This window comes from Rosa chinensis, chromosome 2 (genome assembly GCF_002994745.2).
Source record: "Rosa chinensis cultivar Old Blush chromosome 2, RchiOBHm-V2, whole genome shotgun sequence".
Lineage (NCBI taxonomy): Eukaryota > Viridiplantae > Streptophyta > Magnoliopsida > Rosales > Rosaceae > Rosa > Rosa chinensis.
Window position 1 is genome coordinate 18,782,298 of NC_037089.1, and position 16,247 is coordinate 18,798,544.

At 37.6% G+C, this 16,247-nt stretch overlaps 1 protein-coding gene across 1 annotated transcript; it reads left to right on the forward strand.

Moving 5' to 3' along the window:
* Positions 1-13,890: 13,890 nt before the first annotated feature.
* Positions 13,891-16,018, forward strand: LOC112188530 (peroxidase 73). Its single transcript, XM_024327656.2, has 4 exons — positions 13,891-14,193; positions 14,282-14,482; positions 14,785-14,950; positions 15,355-16,018. The coding sequence occupies exons 1-4, from the start codon at positions 13,978-13,980 to the stop codon at positions 15,744-15,746; spliced, it is 975 nt and encodes a 324-aa protein (XP_024183424.1). The 5' UTR covers positions 13,891-13,977; the 3' UTR covers positions 15,747-16,018.
* The last annotated feature ends 229 nt before the right edge of the window (positions 16,019-16,247 follow it).

Here is a 16,247-nt window from a genome sequence, read left to right on the forward strand (position 1 = left end):
TATGGTGTTGGTTGATGCATCGACACGCTGGTCACATTTCATGTTATTGTCCACAAGGAATGCTGCATTTGCTAAACTCCTAGCCCAAATTATTAAGTTAAGGGCTCACCACCCTGATCATCCTATTAAGTCTATAAGATTAGATAACGCTGGGGAGTTTACATCAAAAACTTTTAATGATTATTGCATGTCCATTGGGATTGAAGTTGAACATCCAGTTCCTCATGTTCACACCCAAAATGGTCTCGCAGAAGCCGCCATTAAACGACTACAAATGGTCGCTAGCGCATTGGTAATGCGCACTAATCTCCCTATTTTTGCTTGGGGCTATGCAATATTGCATGCAGCTGTGCTTATTCTTCTGAGACCCACTGTCAATCAACCCTTTTCTGCATCCTAGATGGTGACTGGGTATGAGCCTGATGTCTCACACTTACGCATATTTGGGTGTGCAGTTTATGTGCCAATTGCGCCTCCACAGCGCACCAAAATGGGTCCTCAACGACGATTAAGCATTTTTGTTGGATATGATTCTCCAACGATTGTCCTCTACTTAGAACCCTTGACAGACGATCTCTTTACCGCTAGATTTGTGGATTGTCACTTTGAAGAAACAGTCTTCCCGTCGTTAGGGGGAGATAAGAACATAAATGGTCAACAGGAACGACATGAATTGTCGTGGTCTGTCCCCACTCTGTCTCATCTTGATCCCCGAACCGCACAGTCCGAAATTGAAGTGCGGAGAATTCTCGATCTTCATAATGTAGCATAATCGATGCCTGATGTGTTTTCTGATATCGCCAAAGTGACGAGATCACATATACCTGTAGCAAACGTGCCAAGGATTGATGTCCCTAAAACTAGAGAACATGACGCCACCTCAAGAGTACATGAGCATGGCGCCAACGTCCCCTATATGGGTGACGCAGTGGCTAGGCCCACGGCTCTTGCTAGGAAGCGCGGGAGGCCCATAGGTTAGATGGATTCTCGCCCAAGAAAGAAAGCAAGTTTGGCACAAAATAATCCATTAATCATCGATGTAAATAATCCATCTCATGAGAATATTCTGGATTATGGTTATGTCCAAGAGACATCATTGGGGGATGCTCCAATGTCAGAACCAATTCCAGTAGGGCTGGCATTTTGGGCCGAAGCAACCGAACCGGCCGACTTTAGAACCGGCCCGAACCAATTTGGGCCGAAAACTCGGCCTACCGACTTTCGGCTCGGCTACGGTACGAACATCTGCATACCGTCGATATACCATACCGACTGTATGTATGTGTATTACTGAATAAATCCCAAAATATAGCAAGAGGCAAGGTTCGAAACCCTAACCTCCTGCACGAAAGCTCCGCTCCCAACCACTGAAGCACAAGCTGTCCTCAATAATATATGTATAAATATTATATTTATTATATCTTTATCTCCAACATACCAATAATTCCGAAAATGGATAAAATGTAAGGGGGATGATTCGAACTTCCCACCTCTAACAAAACAACTCAACTCTTCACCACTGGACCATGAGCTGCTTTGGATATGGTATGTACAAACTTTATATTTATAACTTCATATACAATATAAATAAACCAAAACAAACAGAGAGGATTCATTAGATCGTAGTCATCTCTTTCATCCTCATCTCTTTCTTCCCGTCTTTCATCCTCTTCTTTCTTCTATTTCTTCCGTCTCTTATTTTTCTCCTTCACCACCATCATCATCATATCACCAACAACATAATCAAATCCTTATCAATAATCCCATTAACACAACAATTGGTTGTCTGCGACTGGAATATAATCAACACAGCAATTGGTTGTCTGCAACTGGAATATATATAATTAATCAGGTTTTTCTCTAATCTATCTATTTCTTAATCTTCGTCCTCTAATCAGTCTATAATACATGGTACCCAACTTCAATTTTAGATTGGCATCCCAATTTTGTCTCGTTTGTTTTCTAGAAATCGATTCTCTCTCCAGGTAGCATCATCATATCATCCTTGTCTTCTCCTCCAGATTTCTTCTCTGGGTTTTCATGCGGTTACCAAATACTAACTGATAGCAAACCAAGATCTCGGTTACCGACTACTCGGCATACCGATTATATCGGATGGTAACGGTTTCAAAATTTGGCAATCGACGGAGGTTGGTTCGGCAGCAGTTGACGAGAAAATGCTTCGGTTTAGTACCGAATCCAGCCCTAAATTCCAGAGAGTAGAGAGATCTCCATGAATTACACTAGTGTACATGAGATGATGGATAGAAATTCTATGGCTATTGATGATGCATTTGCATATCATGTTGCAAAAGGAATTATAGAATATGATGATATCGAACCTCGCCCTGTCCAGAACCTCGCTCTGTCGAAGAATGTCAACGAAGAGTGGATTGGCCTAAATGGAAAGATGTGATCCAGGCTGAATTAGATTCTCTAGCAAAGAGACAGGTATTTGGGCCTATAATGTAGACACCCCCAGATGTAAAACCTGTTGGCCATAAATGGGTCTTTGTTCGAAAGCGAAATGAGAAAAATGAGGTGGTGCAAGGATTCTCTCAAAGCCCTGGAATCGACTACGAGGAGACATATTCTCCCGTAATGGACATTATAACGTTCCGCTACCTTGTCAGTTTGGTAGTTTCCGAAAAACTTGACATGCAGCTTATGGATGTGGTTACAGCATATCTCTATGGGGATCTAGATTCAGAGATATATATGAAGGTTCCAGATGGACTTCAATTACCCAAATCAAGTGGCTCTAAACCACAGAGCGCGTTTTCAATAAGATTAAAACGCTCACTATATGGATTAAAACAATCCGGACGAATGTGGAAGTGACTACTTGATTGGGAAGGGATATATTAACAATGAAATATGCCCATGCGTGTTCATTAAAAGAACAAGTTCCGGATTTGCAATCGTAGCAGTTTATGTCGATGACATGAACCTAATTGGAACTCTAGATGAGTTGAAGGAAACTGCTAAATACTTGAAATCTGAATTTGAGATGAAGGATCTTGGGAAAACACGGTTTTGTCTCGGTTTAGAACTCGAGCACCGTAGTGATGGGATTTTGATCCATCAGTTTGCATATACTCAGAAAATTCTAAGGCGCTTTAATGAAGATAAAGCAAAGCCTGTGAGTACTCCCATGATCGGCCATAGTCTTGAGCCCGAAAAAGATTTGTTTCGTCCAAAGGATGAGGACGAAGAATCATTAGAGGCCGAAGTGCCCTATCTAAGTGCAATAGGCGCATTATTGTACTTAGCTCAATGTACAAGACCAGACAGCTCATTCGCAGTGAATTTGTTAGCTCGACATAGCTCTGCTCCAACATGCCGCCATTGAATTGGTGTAAAGACAATCTTTCGATACCGAAGAGGTACGATTGATATGGGCCTATTTTATCCCTACAGAGAGAAAATGAATGACTGAAATTTGGGATCGGACCCCAAGAGGCAAAAAGCCTCCATCCAAGAGTTGGCCGCCGGCGCGCCGCCGTCCATGGTGGCCGGCATCTTCCTACTCCCCTCCATCAAAACGACAATGATATTTTGTTGGGTTTTGCTGATGCAGGGTACCTCTTTGACCCTCAAAAAGGTCTCTCCCAAACGGGTTATGTCTTCACCATGGGAAGCACTGCGATATCTTGGAGGTCTACAAAACAGACTCTTGTTGCTACTTCCTTGAATCATGCAGAGATTATTGCTCTACATGAAGCTGTACCTGAATGTATATGGCTAAGGTTTGTAATTAGACATATTCAAGGAAGTTGTGGTTTGAAGTCTACCACGGATGAACCTACATGCATTGATGAGGATAATGCAGCTTGTATTGAGCAAATGAAGTTAGGTTTCATCAAGGGCGACAACACCAAGCATATATCGCCTAAGTTCTTTTATAATCAGCAACAACAATCACTTCTAAAGATTGAAGTGAATCAAATCCAATCAGAGGATAATGTAGCGGACTTATTCACTAAGTCGTTACCTAAATCCACCTTCGAGAAACATGTGAAGAGCATCGGATTGAGAAGGTTATCCGAACTCCCATGATTGTAGCAATCAAGGGGAGATATCGACATCAGGGGGAGTTATGATGTCTATATGTTCGACCTCGAAGACTGATGGACGTGTTGTACTCTTTTTCTCCTCCTCAAGTTTGTTTTTGTCCCATAGGGTTTTTCACTCGAGCAAGGTTTTTAACGAGGCAACGGATGAAGCGTCACCACCAAGTTTGAGCGGCACAAGGGGGGGTGTTGAAGGAAAATCAGTTTTGTGTGCCTATTCAAACTAGGAGTAGCTACATAATTGTAATAGGAGAGAATGTTCTAGAATTCCTAGTCCTATTCGGAATAGTTTTCCTTGTATCATTAGAACATGTACTTTGTAATCCCTATATATAGAGCTCCTATTCTCAATAATGAAATACAATTCTCTCATCAATCTCTCTCGAATTCTCTTTTACTTAAATAACTTTGAGTATTTCCTTGGTGTCTTTGGTCTTCTTAGCACCAATCGATTCACTAGACTCTGGAAATCTCAAATCTTAGTTGGAAATTTGCAACAAGCGGTTTCTCATAAATCAAAAATTTGTACCATGTGCTCTGATTACGATTTTGGACTGTAACGCATAAATTCTTCTTTTTTTCTTTTTTCTTTTCTGTATAAGTAAATGGGTAGGTCCTATTCATCTGCCAATCTTTTTACAGCAACTTTACAAGATAATGAATTGTTAATAGTTTATGCGAACAACTAAGGTTTTAATGTAATGGAGTTTTTTTTTTTTTTGAATAGTAATGTAATGGAGTTGTGTTTTTAAATGATCATTCAGACTAAAACCAACCAGTAACAAAATTTTTTAGTCTTTACACATACTCATAATATTTTTACACGACAGGTTACCAAACACGTTAAACATGCTTTTTATGATCTCATCATGTTCAAAAAATAATTTACCAAACGAATTGCTGAGTTTTTTTTATTGCTACTTATTTTTACAGCTGAGTTTTTCTACATCTAAGTATTCTCACCGCAATACCAAACTAAGCCTTAAACCTAAAATTTTAGAAAAAAATTAATTTTTATAAAAGTAAAGCAATACCAAACTATTACCCTTCTTTTTCTCCCAAAGCAAGGTAGACAGTTACAAACATACATACCTACCCTGGCTACTCATTAGGCATTATTTACTATTCCCAAACCCTTTAGTTCTGCAAACATGACATCAATTACGAAGACACATTATTATCAAAGCAATGAGGACAACGATGTGCTTCAGATTCTATTTAGGCTCTATAAGTCAACCGAAAGCATGTTAATTTATTTCAGATGATGCTGATATTGGAGTTATTCATAAAGAAACAGCTAGCAACTGGCCTTGAAGATAAGAAACTCATCAGAGACCCGTGTCAATACCAGTACGTACGTGTTTAGTGCTGGTGACTGAGCAAGTCCACCCGTTGAGGTTGGCTGGTCAAGACTATTCACTTCTTTTTGTCTTTCATTTCCACTTTTTTCTTGACCAGTCATATACTGTTCACAAAAGTCACTCTGGGTCAATTTCTTGACCTGTCAACTGATATTTGGTGACTTTTTGTGAACAGCATCTGACTGGTCAAGAAAAATGGTGGAAATGAAAGGCAAAAAGCAGTGAATATTCTTGACTAGCCAACTTCAACGGGTGGACTTGCTATAAAGATGAGCAGGAAACTATTCTTGGAAAAGTACCTAGGGCCTTCCCCAAAGATTATCATGAGTTGGAAAACGTGCATGAGCGGCCTGTTATTGTTATTGTCGAGGATATATATGATGTGACTTTGCAATGCCATTGCAGAATCAGTCGGATCCCTGCAACTAAGTTTTGTTGATGGAGGACTATGTAGTCTGAATTCTAAAAGCTTATATAGCTAATAAGAGGTCATATGGAGGTTAAAAGATTTAATAATATATATGCTTATAGAACACCATTTCCCTGATATAAGTAACTAAAGATAAATAAATCATTGGTGCCCTCGAATCTAAGGCCACATTTGGTTCGCAGAAAGTAAGCATCAAGAAATGAAACTTTTTCATTTTTTGTGTTTGGGATGTAAAAGGAAAGGAAATTATTTCCTGAAGGAAGTGAAAATAAGGGGGAAAGTAATTCCTTCCAAACTTCAAAAGAATCACTTTCTCCTCTTCTTTCTTTGCATTTATTACTCACACCATATTATTTTATTACATTATTTACAAACTTTTTTGCAACTTTTCTGATAACTTTCCTTACATTACCAAACAACGGAATGGAAAGTCCTAGGGAAATTTTCATTTCCCTTCCCAAGGGAAAGACCAAGGAATTATTTTCCTTTCCGTGAACGAATCGAGGGCTAAGAGTAATTTTAACAGCTTCTCTATAATTTTTGTATTATAGGAAAGTAAAAGTCAAAGCTTTAAGCAATATTTCTTCTCCAACTCCAACAAATTCCATATTTTACAGCAATTTCTAAAATATTCATAATTCTTCCTTAAAATTTTAGAGATTGCTGCAAATTTATAGAATTTTATTTTCTCTTTCTTCACTATCCCTAAGATGGGGATAATTATAAAGAATCTATTACATCAAAAGAGACTAATTTTTCCCTAGAATAGAGAAAAATAAAAATGTGGGGAAGTTGTTAGAGTTACTCTAATTTGCTATAGTTGCAAGGAAAGTGATTGGGTAGGGTAAAACCAAGGTTTCAAATTTCAGTTTCGGTTTCGATTTCGGTACTTCAAATTTAAGGAAATTTCGGAGAAAGTTTCGATTTCGGTGGAAATTTCAGTTTAAAATAAAGAAATCAAATTAATTACATTTATAAAAAGATATTTTTGAATGAAACTTTTACATAGACTAAACTAACCTATAATAAACCTATTTACAATGTAACCTCTCTAAAATTATACATTTATAATAGAATTATGATATTTTATATGGACGAGTAATTAACTAGCTAGTACTGTAGTAGGTTGCTAAACTAGTGTTTTTATCTATGTGTATTGATAATGTGAATATGATTTACCTTTTTTAATAATTAGAAAATTACAACGGGACGGGGCGGGGCATGTAAAACCAAAACCCCGTGAATGAAAATGAACAAGTACAATAAAAGGAATATAAAAGCTACTATGATGTGGTTCGAGCTAGCTAGTTGAACTGCTTTCATTTAGTATCATATAATATTGCTCCCAAGTACATAAATTTTGGAAATAATTTTCGTACTTCATCACATGGGTATTGTTTGTGTACGTGTTGTTCCCTTTCCACATGCAATCCATATATCGGATATTGTGAAATTACCTAATATGATGTTTCAGTGTATGAAGCATACAATATTTGAGACGAAGCAAAAAGGGAATCATGTTGTGGTTGGAGCATTCAACCTTGTAGCAGATAAAAACAAAAAGGTTTTTTGTTGCTTTCATTTAGTATAATATAATATTGCTCCCAAGTACATAAATTTTGGAAATAATTTTCGTACTTCATCACATGGGTATTGTTATTTGTGTACGTGTTGTTCCCTTTCCATTTGCAATCCATATATCGGATATTGTGAAATTACTTAATATGATGTTTCAATGTATGAAGCATATAATATTTGAGACGAAGCAAAAAGGGAATCATGTTGTGGTTGGAGCATTCAACCTTGTAGCAGATAAAAACAAAAAGGTTTTTTGTTGTATTCAACTTGATTGCAAAAAAAAAAAAAAAAAAAAAAAATCAAAATTTGATATTTTCTGTATGAAAGTATGAAGTAGAAAATTCATTGTAGGTGACATAAAAATTTCACATAAATTTTAGAGAAATTTCGGACAAAATTTCTGTGTGAATTTTAAATATATATTCTGTGTGTAGATATTTCAGAAATTAAGAATTTCGTGGAAATGTATGGAAAATTTCGGGAAACTCCTTACGGAAATAATATAGCATATGAATTTCGTTTCGGTACTTCAAAATTACAGAAATTTCGGCAGTTTCGGAGAAATTCGAAACCTTGGGTAAAACTAGCTAAGTTTTTATTCAGTATATATATGCCTCCAATTAATGTAACAAAAGATATCTTTTTTTTTTTTTTAAGTTTATGTTTTTGTAGAATTTCAAAGTATTCATAATGTATTTTATTATTACATTGTTTTTTTTTTTTGAAGAAATGATAATACTTCATTAACTCGAACTTAATTACAATATTACAAAACAATTACCAGGGAGTGACATAGAGAAGATAAGCATATGAACAAACATGGAATGACATTTCTTTGAGAACTTGAGCCAAAACTAAATCACAGATTCACAAAAGTCACAAGAGATGGTACAATATTTTTTTATTAAAGAAAAAGAAAGAAAGAAAAAAGCTAAAAGCCAAATATTTGCGTTGGTGTCAAACGGTTACATATATATAATAGTAGAATGACATTTTACAATATAATCCACGCACATAAGGTTTAGTTTAATATAGACTAGCCTCTTAACACACGCTCACGCGTGTGTCAATTGGCCGTTTTAATTTTTTTATACTTTATTTGTATCTACAATATTTATTTGAGTTTTTATTTGTTTTAGCAATTTCTATAAAAAAGTTGTTTATTTTTTATGAAATTATGAATAACTTTTTGTTTAATAAGTAATCTTTCTATTTAAACTGCCAACTCAAAAAAAAAAAAAAAAACTGCCATTGCAGTTAACAAAACGTTTAAGATTTTTTTTTTTTTGGTAATTTCTTTCAATTCAGTTTGCTATTATATTTACTATTTTATCCTTCATATGTTAAATTATAAATTGGGATTTTGTCCACTTACCCCATTTTTAGGGATTTTTTTCCCACTTACCCCATTAAGTTTTTTTAATTCTCTCTTACCCAATACACTCTAAGGGAGTCTTCCCTAATACCTTTTTTTTTGTTTTTAATTTTTTTTTAATACCATTTTACCCTCACCCCCTTGTTACTTAGAGAGAGAGAGAAAAAAAAATAGAAGAGAGAGAAACCATGGGAGACTTCGCCGGAGCCGGTCACCGGCTGCCGGAATCCGGTCACCGGCCGCCGGATTCCGGCCAACTTCGCCGGATTCCGGCCAACTTCGCCGGATTCCGGCCAACTTCGCCGGATTCCGGCCAACCTCGTCGGATTCCGGCCAACCTCGCCGGATTCCGGCCAACTTTCGCCGGAATCCTGTCGCCGGATTTCGGTCACCCAATAGACATCTATTGCCCCCCAATAGACGTCTATTGCCCCCCAATAGACGTCTATTGCCCCCCCAATAGACGTCTATTGCCCCCCAATAGACGTCTATTGCCCCCCCAATAGACGTCTATTACCCTCCAATAGACGACTATCAGCCATGTATTGCCCCCCAATAGATGACTATCAGCTATGTATTGCCCCCAATAGACGACTATCAACCATGTATTGCCCCCAATAGACGTCTATTAACCATGTATTGCCCTCCCAAGAGACGATTATCAGCCATGTATTGCCCCCCAATAGACGTCTATTGCCCCAATAGACGTCTTTGATTCTATCTGGTATCTACCAATCTCGGTTCAAACTTAGCATCCAACATGACATTTCTCGGCTTCAAGTTGTTATGCATAATTTGAGGCACATATGCATGAAGATACTGAAGCCCTTTAATCACCCCAACTGCAATCCGAAGCCGAAAATGCTCTAGGCACCCACGTCCAGAGCTGCTTTTCTCACCGGTGGTCCAACCGGAGCTTTGATCGGAGAGGTAGCTTCAAGCAGAGCTTCTTCGTCGCCTTCAGGTAGCTTCGACCGGAGCTCCACCACGTTCGCTCGACTCACATTCACCACCTGATGGTCCCGGGTCGACCCGGCCGGCAAAAACGCCTTCTGACATCCAGTTGGTTAGGGCCACCAGCAGCAGCGAATTCTTCTCAAGTCGGATCTCAGACTCTGTCCGCTCCTCGCCGCAGAAGAAAGGTTGAAAACCTATCAACCTAGCCAACTTGATGGTCCGGAGTCTCGAAATCCGGTGAAACCTTGAGGCCGATGAGTTTTAGAAGACGGCGGTTGTCGGTGCCATCAGGGCGACGAGTGGCCTTCTGGACCTTCGACACTATCGTTGACGAAGAGTGGAGCGACGAGGAGAGAGAGAGAGAGGGAGAAAGCCGGCTCCGGTGTCCGGCATCTAGAGAGAGAGAGAGAGAGAGAGAGAGAGAGAGAGATCCGCGCAGTGGTAATGGTGGCAGTGGTTGTAATTATTTAATTGAGTTGAGGGTAAAATGGTTATTTGATGTGAAATTGGGTTAGTGGGAATAAAAATCTGTTGATGGGGTAAGTGGGTTAACTTTGGCTCATTTTGGGGCTTTTGGTCAAGAACCCTTATAAATTTTTAGACTATAATCAAAGAAGGGTAAATTGTGGGTTTATGAAAATTTAACCATAAGCCTTATTGGCTTAATTAATACTGATGTCGATCTGTATACAAAAATAGAATAACTGATCTTTACTTACAATATATGAAAGAGATAATCATCTTAAATATTTATTCATTATATAATGAAGCATCAATAATTCGCTCATTGTTGTTTTAGCCTCTTCTCTTTTTTTCTTTTTTCTTTTTTCTTTTCCTTCTAACGTACAACAGTAAATAAGTTATTCAATAATGTCTCAAAGAGTTCCAAGAACAAAAGGTAACGGTTGCTGCATATAGGCACTTCAAAAATAAGAAATTTTTTATACTTTGAGCATCTATGTTCCTCAAACTTCAAATACTACCTTTCAAAAAAAAAAAAAAAAAAAAAAACTAAAGTGGAAGTCGCTATAGAGAGATCGATTAACACCTACAGGGCTACGGGTATGTACTTATCATGCACCTTCCCTCTTAGCTTCTCGATCGAGTTTCTGAACATTTCTATATTCAGTACTATTTCAAGTTTTCAACGATGCATATGATTATGTCCAAGTCCAGATCGAGCACGTGACAAATGCCAAGGGAACGATAATGCAGATTTTGATTCCAGAATTCTGACCACAGGCATGTTCGCAGCTGTAGCTGTACGTACACCTCGATCTTATATAATTGAGCCAGAACAGTCATGCATGCATATATATATATATATATATATATATATATATATAATTTTCTCAGGTGCGGACGTCCGTACCGAATTTTCGGTACGGATTTTCTGTTTTCAACTACTTTCCGGCCACATTTTTACATCTTAATCGTTCATTTTTTAGGTCCTAGTGTATAGATCATCTCTACAAAATTTCAGCCAATTTGGTGATTGTTAAGGCATCCAAAATTGCATTTTACACGAACGGACCGAATCTGTCGAACCGGAACCGTTCGTATTTATAATGGTAAATTGCATTTTTGGATGCCGTAACGATCACCAAATTGGCTGAAATTTTGCAGAGGTGATCTATACACTAGGACCTAAAAACTGAACGGTTAAGATGTAAAAATGTGGCCGGAAAGTGGTCGAAAACAGGAAATCGGTACCGTCCGCTCGGTACGGACGTCTGCACCTGAGACAGACTGTGTATATATATATATATACACGGAGCAGTTCCAAAGAGGACGTTCGCATTTTAGCGTCCGCACTGTTGCTAAAGTGCGGACGTCAACACAACAACCTCGATCAAGCTTCGACGGCGCGGCGCCGCTTGCCGGACGGAGGCCAGGGGTTGGACGGACCGGTATGCAGTCGGGTGGAGTCGTCGGCGACGAGGTTGCAGCTCTGCCCAAAAAGTTGCAGTTGTAGGTTGAGTCGTTGTCCAGAACTTGCAACCTCGACCTCCTTCGACCTCGATTGCTGCCTAGAATCGTCTGGGATGCCTCCGGCCTCCGTCGCCGCTTGAAACGCCGCTGCTGCTTCGCCGTCCGCACTTTAGTGAAGTGCGAACGTCCGCTTTATACATATATATATATATATATATATATATATCTCAGTATATAATACAATATATATATAATTCATTTATCAATTTCAAATTGTAAAGTTAATATCCTACAGTTCGTCCATGAAATTAAAGTTAAGATTTTAGAAGATTTATTAAGTTCGGAGATAAGTGTACAGAAGATATAAATATAAAAGAGCTAAAGAATGACTCACCCAAAATTTAAAATAAAAGTAAGGGCAATAGCTAATTTCTACTAACTAGATTTTTTGTCTACAACTATCGTTAAAAGGGACAAACTTTCAATCAAACATGAAGAAGTGTAAAAGGTGACGTAAATTAAAACTGTAAACTGAATAAGCATCTTAAAAATAAATTGTGATAGACTACGATCGTCTTAGAACTTTAAACGAAGAAGTCAAATAAAACAAAACTACTCTGACTAAAGAAAACAGTACCGCTCATTTCAAAAAAAAAAAAAAAAAACAGTACCGCTCTATATAACTCAAGTAATTAAAGAAGAGATGGACAACATTAAAGGAAAGAGTACCACTATCACCCCAATAATAGAACACATTCATGATCGAGCAAGACTTTTGAGATTTTTGATCAAAGAGAAAAGAACGTACAAATTAACTTTATATGACTCATGCTCAAAGTTATATCTTTTCCATGCAATATTCAAATTCGGTCCACATGCACTCGAATAATATGCTTACTGGTTTCATATTTTCCTTTTAACTTTTCCATATGTAATTAACCACCTCTTGTAATTTCCAGTTAAGTTTCTTCTGGGTAGTAAGTGGAAGTATATATAGTAATCCAAAGTTCCAAACCCATCTAAACAACCTGCCCTAAATCAGACAAGAATATTCCAGTGAACACCTAGCTTGATTGATACATATTATTAATTAAGGATACAGGTTACGGGAATGAGAGGCCAATCACAATGGTTATCCCAAGTGCCTAATAAGTTGACAACTATAATATATACTCTGTTGGTCCAACAATCAAATCTTACTTCCTATAGATAATTATATACCCAAAAAAATAATGACCCAGCAAAGTCCAATAATCAAATGGGAAGGGAATACCATCTACAATGTTTAATACTTCCAAGTCCAACCCTCATTAGGTCTTGTCATTTACAGTTTGATATTCATCAATTAGAAACTTATAAGGCAGCTGACATATTCAAGTAGAAGATTTTTTACACTCTAAAAGAACTTATATTTATTATCATAATTAGTGGCAAATGCATAAATTTTGTAGGTATATTTTGTTTATGCATGGTTACTTTTTTTTTTTGAACAGATTTATGCATGGTTACTTAATCTGGTGCATTGTTGGTAGTATACAAGAATTACTTTAACTAGACATTTTGCATAAGTAATTTATCTTCTAGTCAATTAATTGCAGAAACTTTTCTCTTGTCCATTTTCTAATTGTCCTAATAAGCACAATATGACTAGCTAGCTACAGCATGGTGCATCTTGGTTGACAAATTCCACCCTAAAATCTCATTATCAATATATGAAGTTAAGAAGGATTCTTAAAATATTGTAATCTCACCTTATGGCCCTAAAAACTCCAAAAAATCATTTTCATGCATACATTATTATGTTTTTAATAATCCAAAATCTCTGTGAAGTAGCTGGTCCAGTAATTCATCATTCATGTTGTGCCGGTAAACCAAAAGAAGCTCACAGGAAACTTAACGTGGATGCTACGTTCTAAGCTTTTCTTCCATCTTTATTTTGAGGTTTCTTTCTCACTTGGGCCACGTTTTCTAATTTTTCTCATTTTTAGCATAACAAGAAGAATCGGACAAAGTGCTGCGGAGCAATAACAAGAAGACAAAGGCGGCATTGTGATAATCTCACATAACCAAATCCAAGTCTCTTTCAAACACTACATATGCTTCCTCCACAAAAAGATTCTAGACCAACTGGCACATAGTCATGTAGGTCCATCACCTACTTCTTTATATATTAGTTTTCCTGTCAAGCCCACAACTCAAACTTAGTCCTATATAAGCTCTCTACAACTCTCTCTCTTCCTCCTCTGTGTTTCAGAATCCATTTCTGCTAAAATGGGTCGATTCAGTCTTGTTCTGGTTTGGTCACTTTGCCTTTCTTTGTGCATGTTCTCTAAACCCACATCGGCGCAGTTGAAAACAAACTTCTACGCCAATATCTGCCCCAATGTCGAATCCATTGTCAAAAATGCTGTCACTAAGAAGTTCCAACAAACATTTGTGACGGTTCCCGCCACTATTCGTCTCTTTTTCCACGATTGCTTTGTCCAGGTAAGTCAAAATTCTGTCGAAGCTCAAAGCTTACAGGCTTCTTCTTTTTTTTCGAAGGAATCAATCAAAATCTGAGCTTTGTTTACAGGGTTGTGATGCTTCAATAATAATTGCTTCAACAGGAAGAAATAAAGCAGAGAAAGACCACCCTGATAATCTGTCATTGGCCGGAGATGGGTTCGATACTGTGATCAAAGCAAAAGCAGCCGTTGATGCAGTTGCACAATGCAGAAACAAAGTCTCTTGTGCTGATATTCTTGCTTTAGCTACCAGAGACGCTATTGTTCTGGTAATCTGTTCACTATTAAATCCTTTTAGTAATTAATTGACCTTTTCTTATTATAAATTCTCGACTCATTCTTTAACAAATCGAGTTTTTGAGTTCAATCCAAATTACCGATCCTCCCCTTCATGCATGTGTTCCACTTGTCTGTGTTCCTATAATTTATATATATATATTCTTTTGTGTCTCAATCGTGGCATGCAAATAGAACTTCTAATTTTCTTGTACATTATTAACTCACTCTCGAACAATTTAAGTTTCGATTGGGTCGTTGCTAATTGTTATACTAATACAAATATACAATGCAGTCTGGGGGGCCTTCATATCAAGTTGAATTGGGAAGATTGGATGGACTGAGCTCAACTTCTTCAAGTGTAAATGGGAAGCTTCCCCAGCCAACCTTCAATGTGAACCAGCTCAATTCCATGTTCAGTGCAAATGGGTTAACTCAGTCAGACATGGTTGCTCTTTCAGGTACATTAATTCATTCACCATTTTTGTGAAAACAAACACCCTGTTTGACTGTTTTCTCGTGATTGGGAGTTGGGACAGACCATAATTGAAGTTTGTTAGATGACACGTCATATATTGGATATATTATATCTATAGTATTTTTTTTGGATTGTATCTGTAGTACACTGAATGTGTTTGTGATGGCTTGAAATTTCTGTCTGTTTATATAACTTTTTAGTTAAAATCAACAATAGTGAGTTTTGGACGGGTAACACACTTCTAGGACTTATTCGGAAAATTATATACATTTTGCCGATTCATAACATATGATCTAGCATTATTTTTCTTCGTGATGTATATGACACACACTATTCTTCCTGCGCAAAACTAGTTGTCCGACGAAACAAATTCATTGTGTTTTGCAGCGGCGCACACCGTCGGATTCTCTCATTGCAGCAAGTTCGCTAGTCGGATAGGAAACCCGGTGGACACCACGCTAAACAAAACCTATGCTGCAGAGCTGCAACAACAGTGTCCACAGAACGTTGACCCCGACATAGCCATCAACATGGACCCAAACACGCCCAGAACTTTTGACAATATGTACTACAAGAATCTTCAGCAGGGCAAAGGCTTGTTCACCTCCGATCAGGTCCTTTTCACTGACGCTAGAACCCGGCCCACTGTCAATACGTGGGCCTCAAACAATGCAGCTTTCCAACAAGCCTTTATTAGTGCTATGACAAAGTTGGGCCGGGTCGGAGTCAAGACCGGCAATAATGGTAATATCCGTCGGGATTGTGCCGTTTTTAATTGACAGAAAATAATGAAAAAAGAAGGTCAAATTGAATGTTGACCAGAAAAATGAAGTGAAGATGGGAGATTTAACTCGTACAATGAGGTTTTTTAATCTCAATAATCCAAATTATGGAGGTGGGGGGTGTAAATTGAATAATGAACAAAGGGTCAAAGTGATAAAATAATGAGTGAGACTGTTTCAAAGCAAAATTGGATTTGAGTTTCAATGCCTGATCCATTTGGTTTTTTCTCATTTCTTTTCTGTTTATGAGTTTTAGCATTTTCCCATCATTGGTTTGTCTTCACTTTTAATAAAGGCTTTGAAATGTCTTGTTAGGCCGTTAAAACTAGACTCAAAAGTTCTTGCTAGGACTTAACCAAATCCATTCTAACAGTGACTGACCAAGGTTTGCATAAGAAGAACACTGCTCCTGCCAAAACAGTGGTGTTAATTGGTCAGTAATTAACCGACAACAATTTTAGTTAGACATTACTTAGATCTAAGGGTGGAAATTAAACG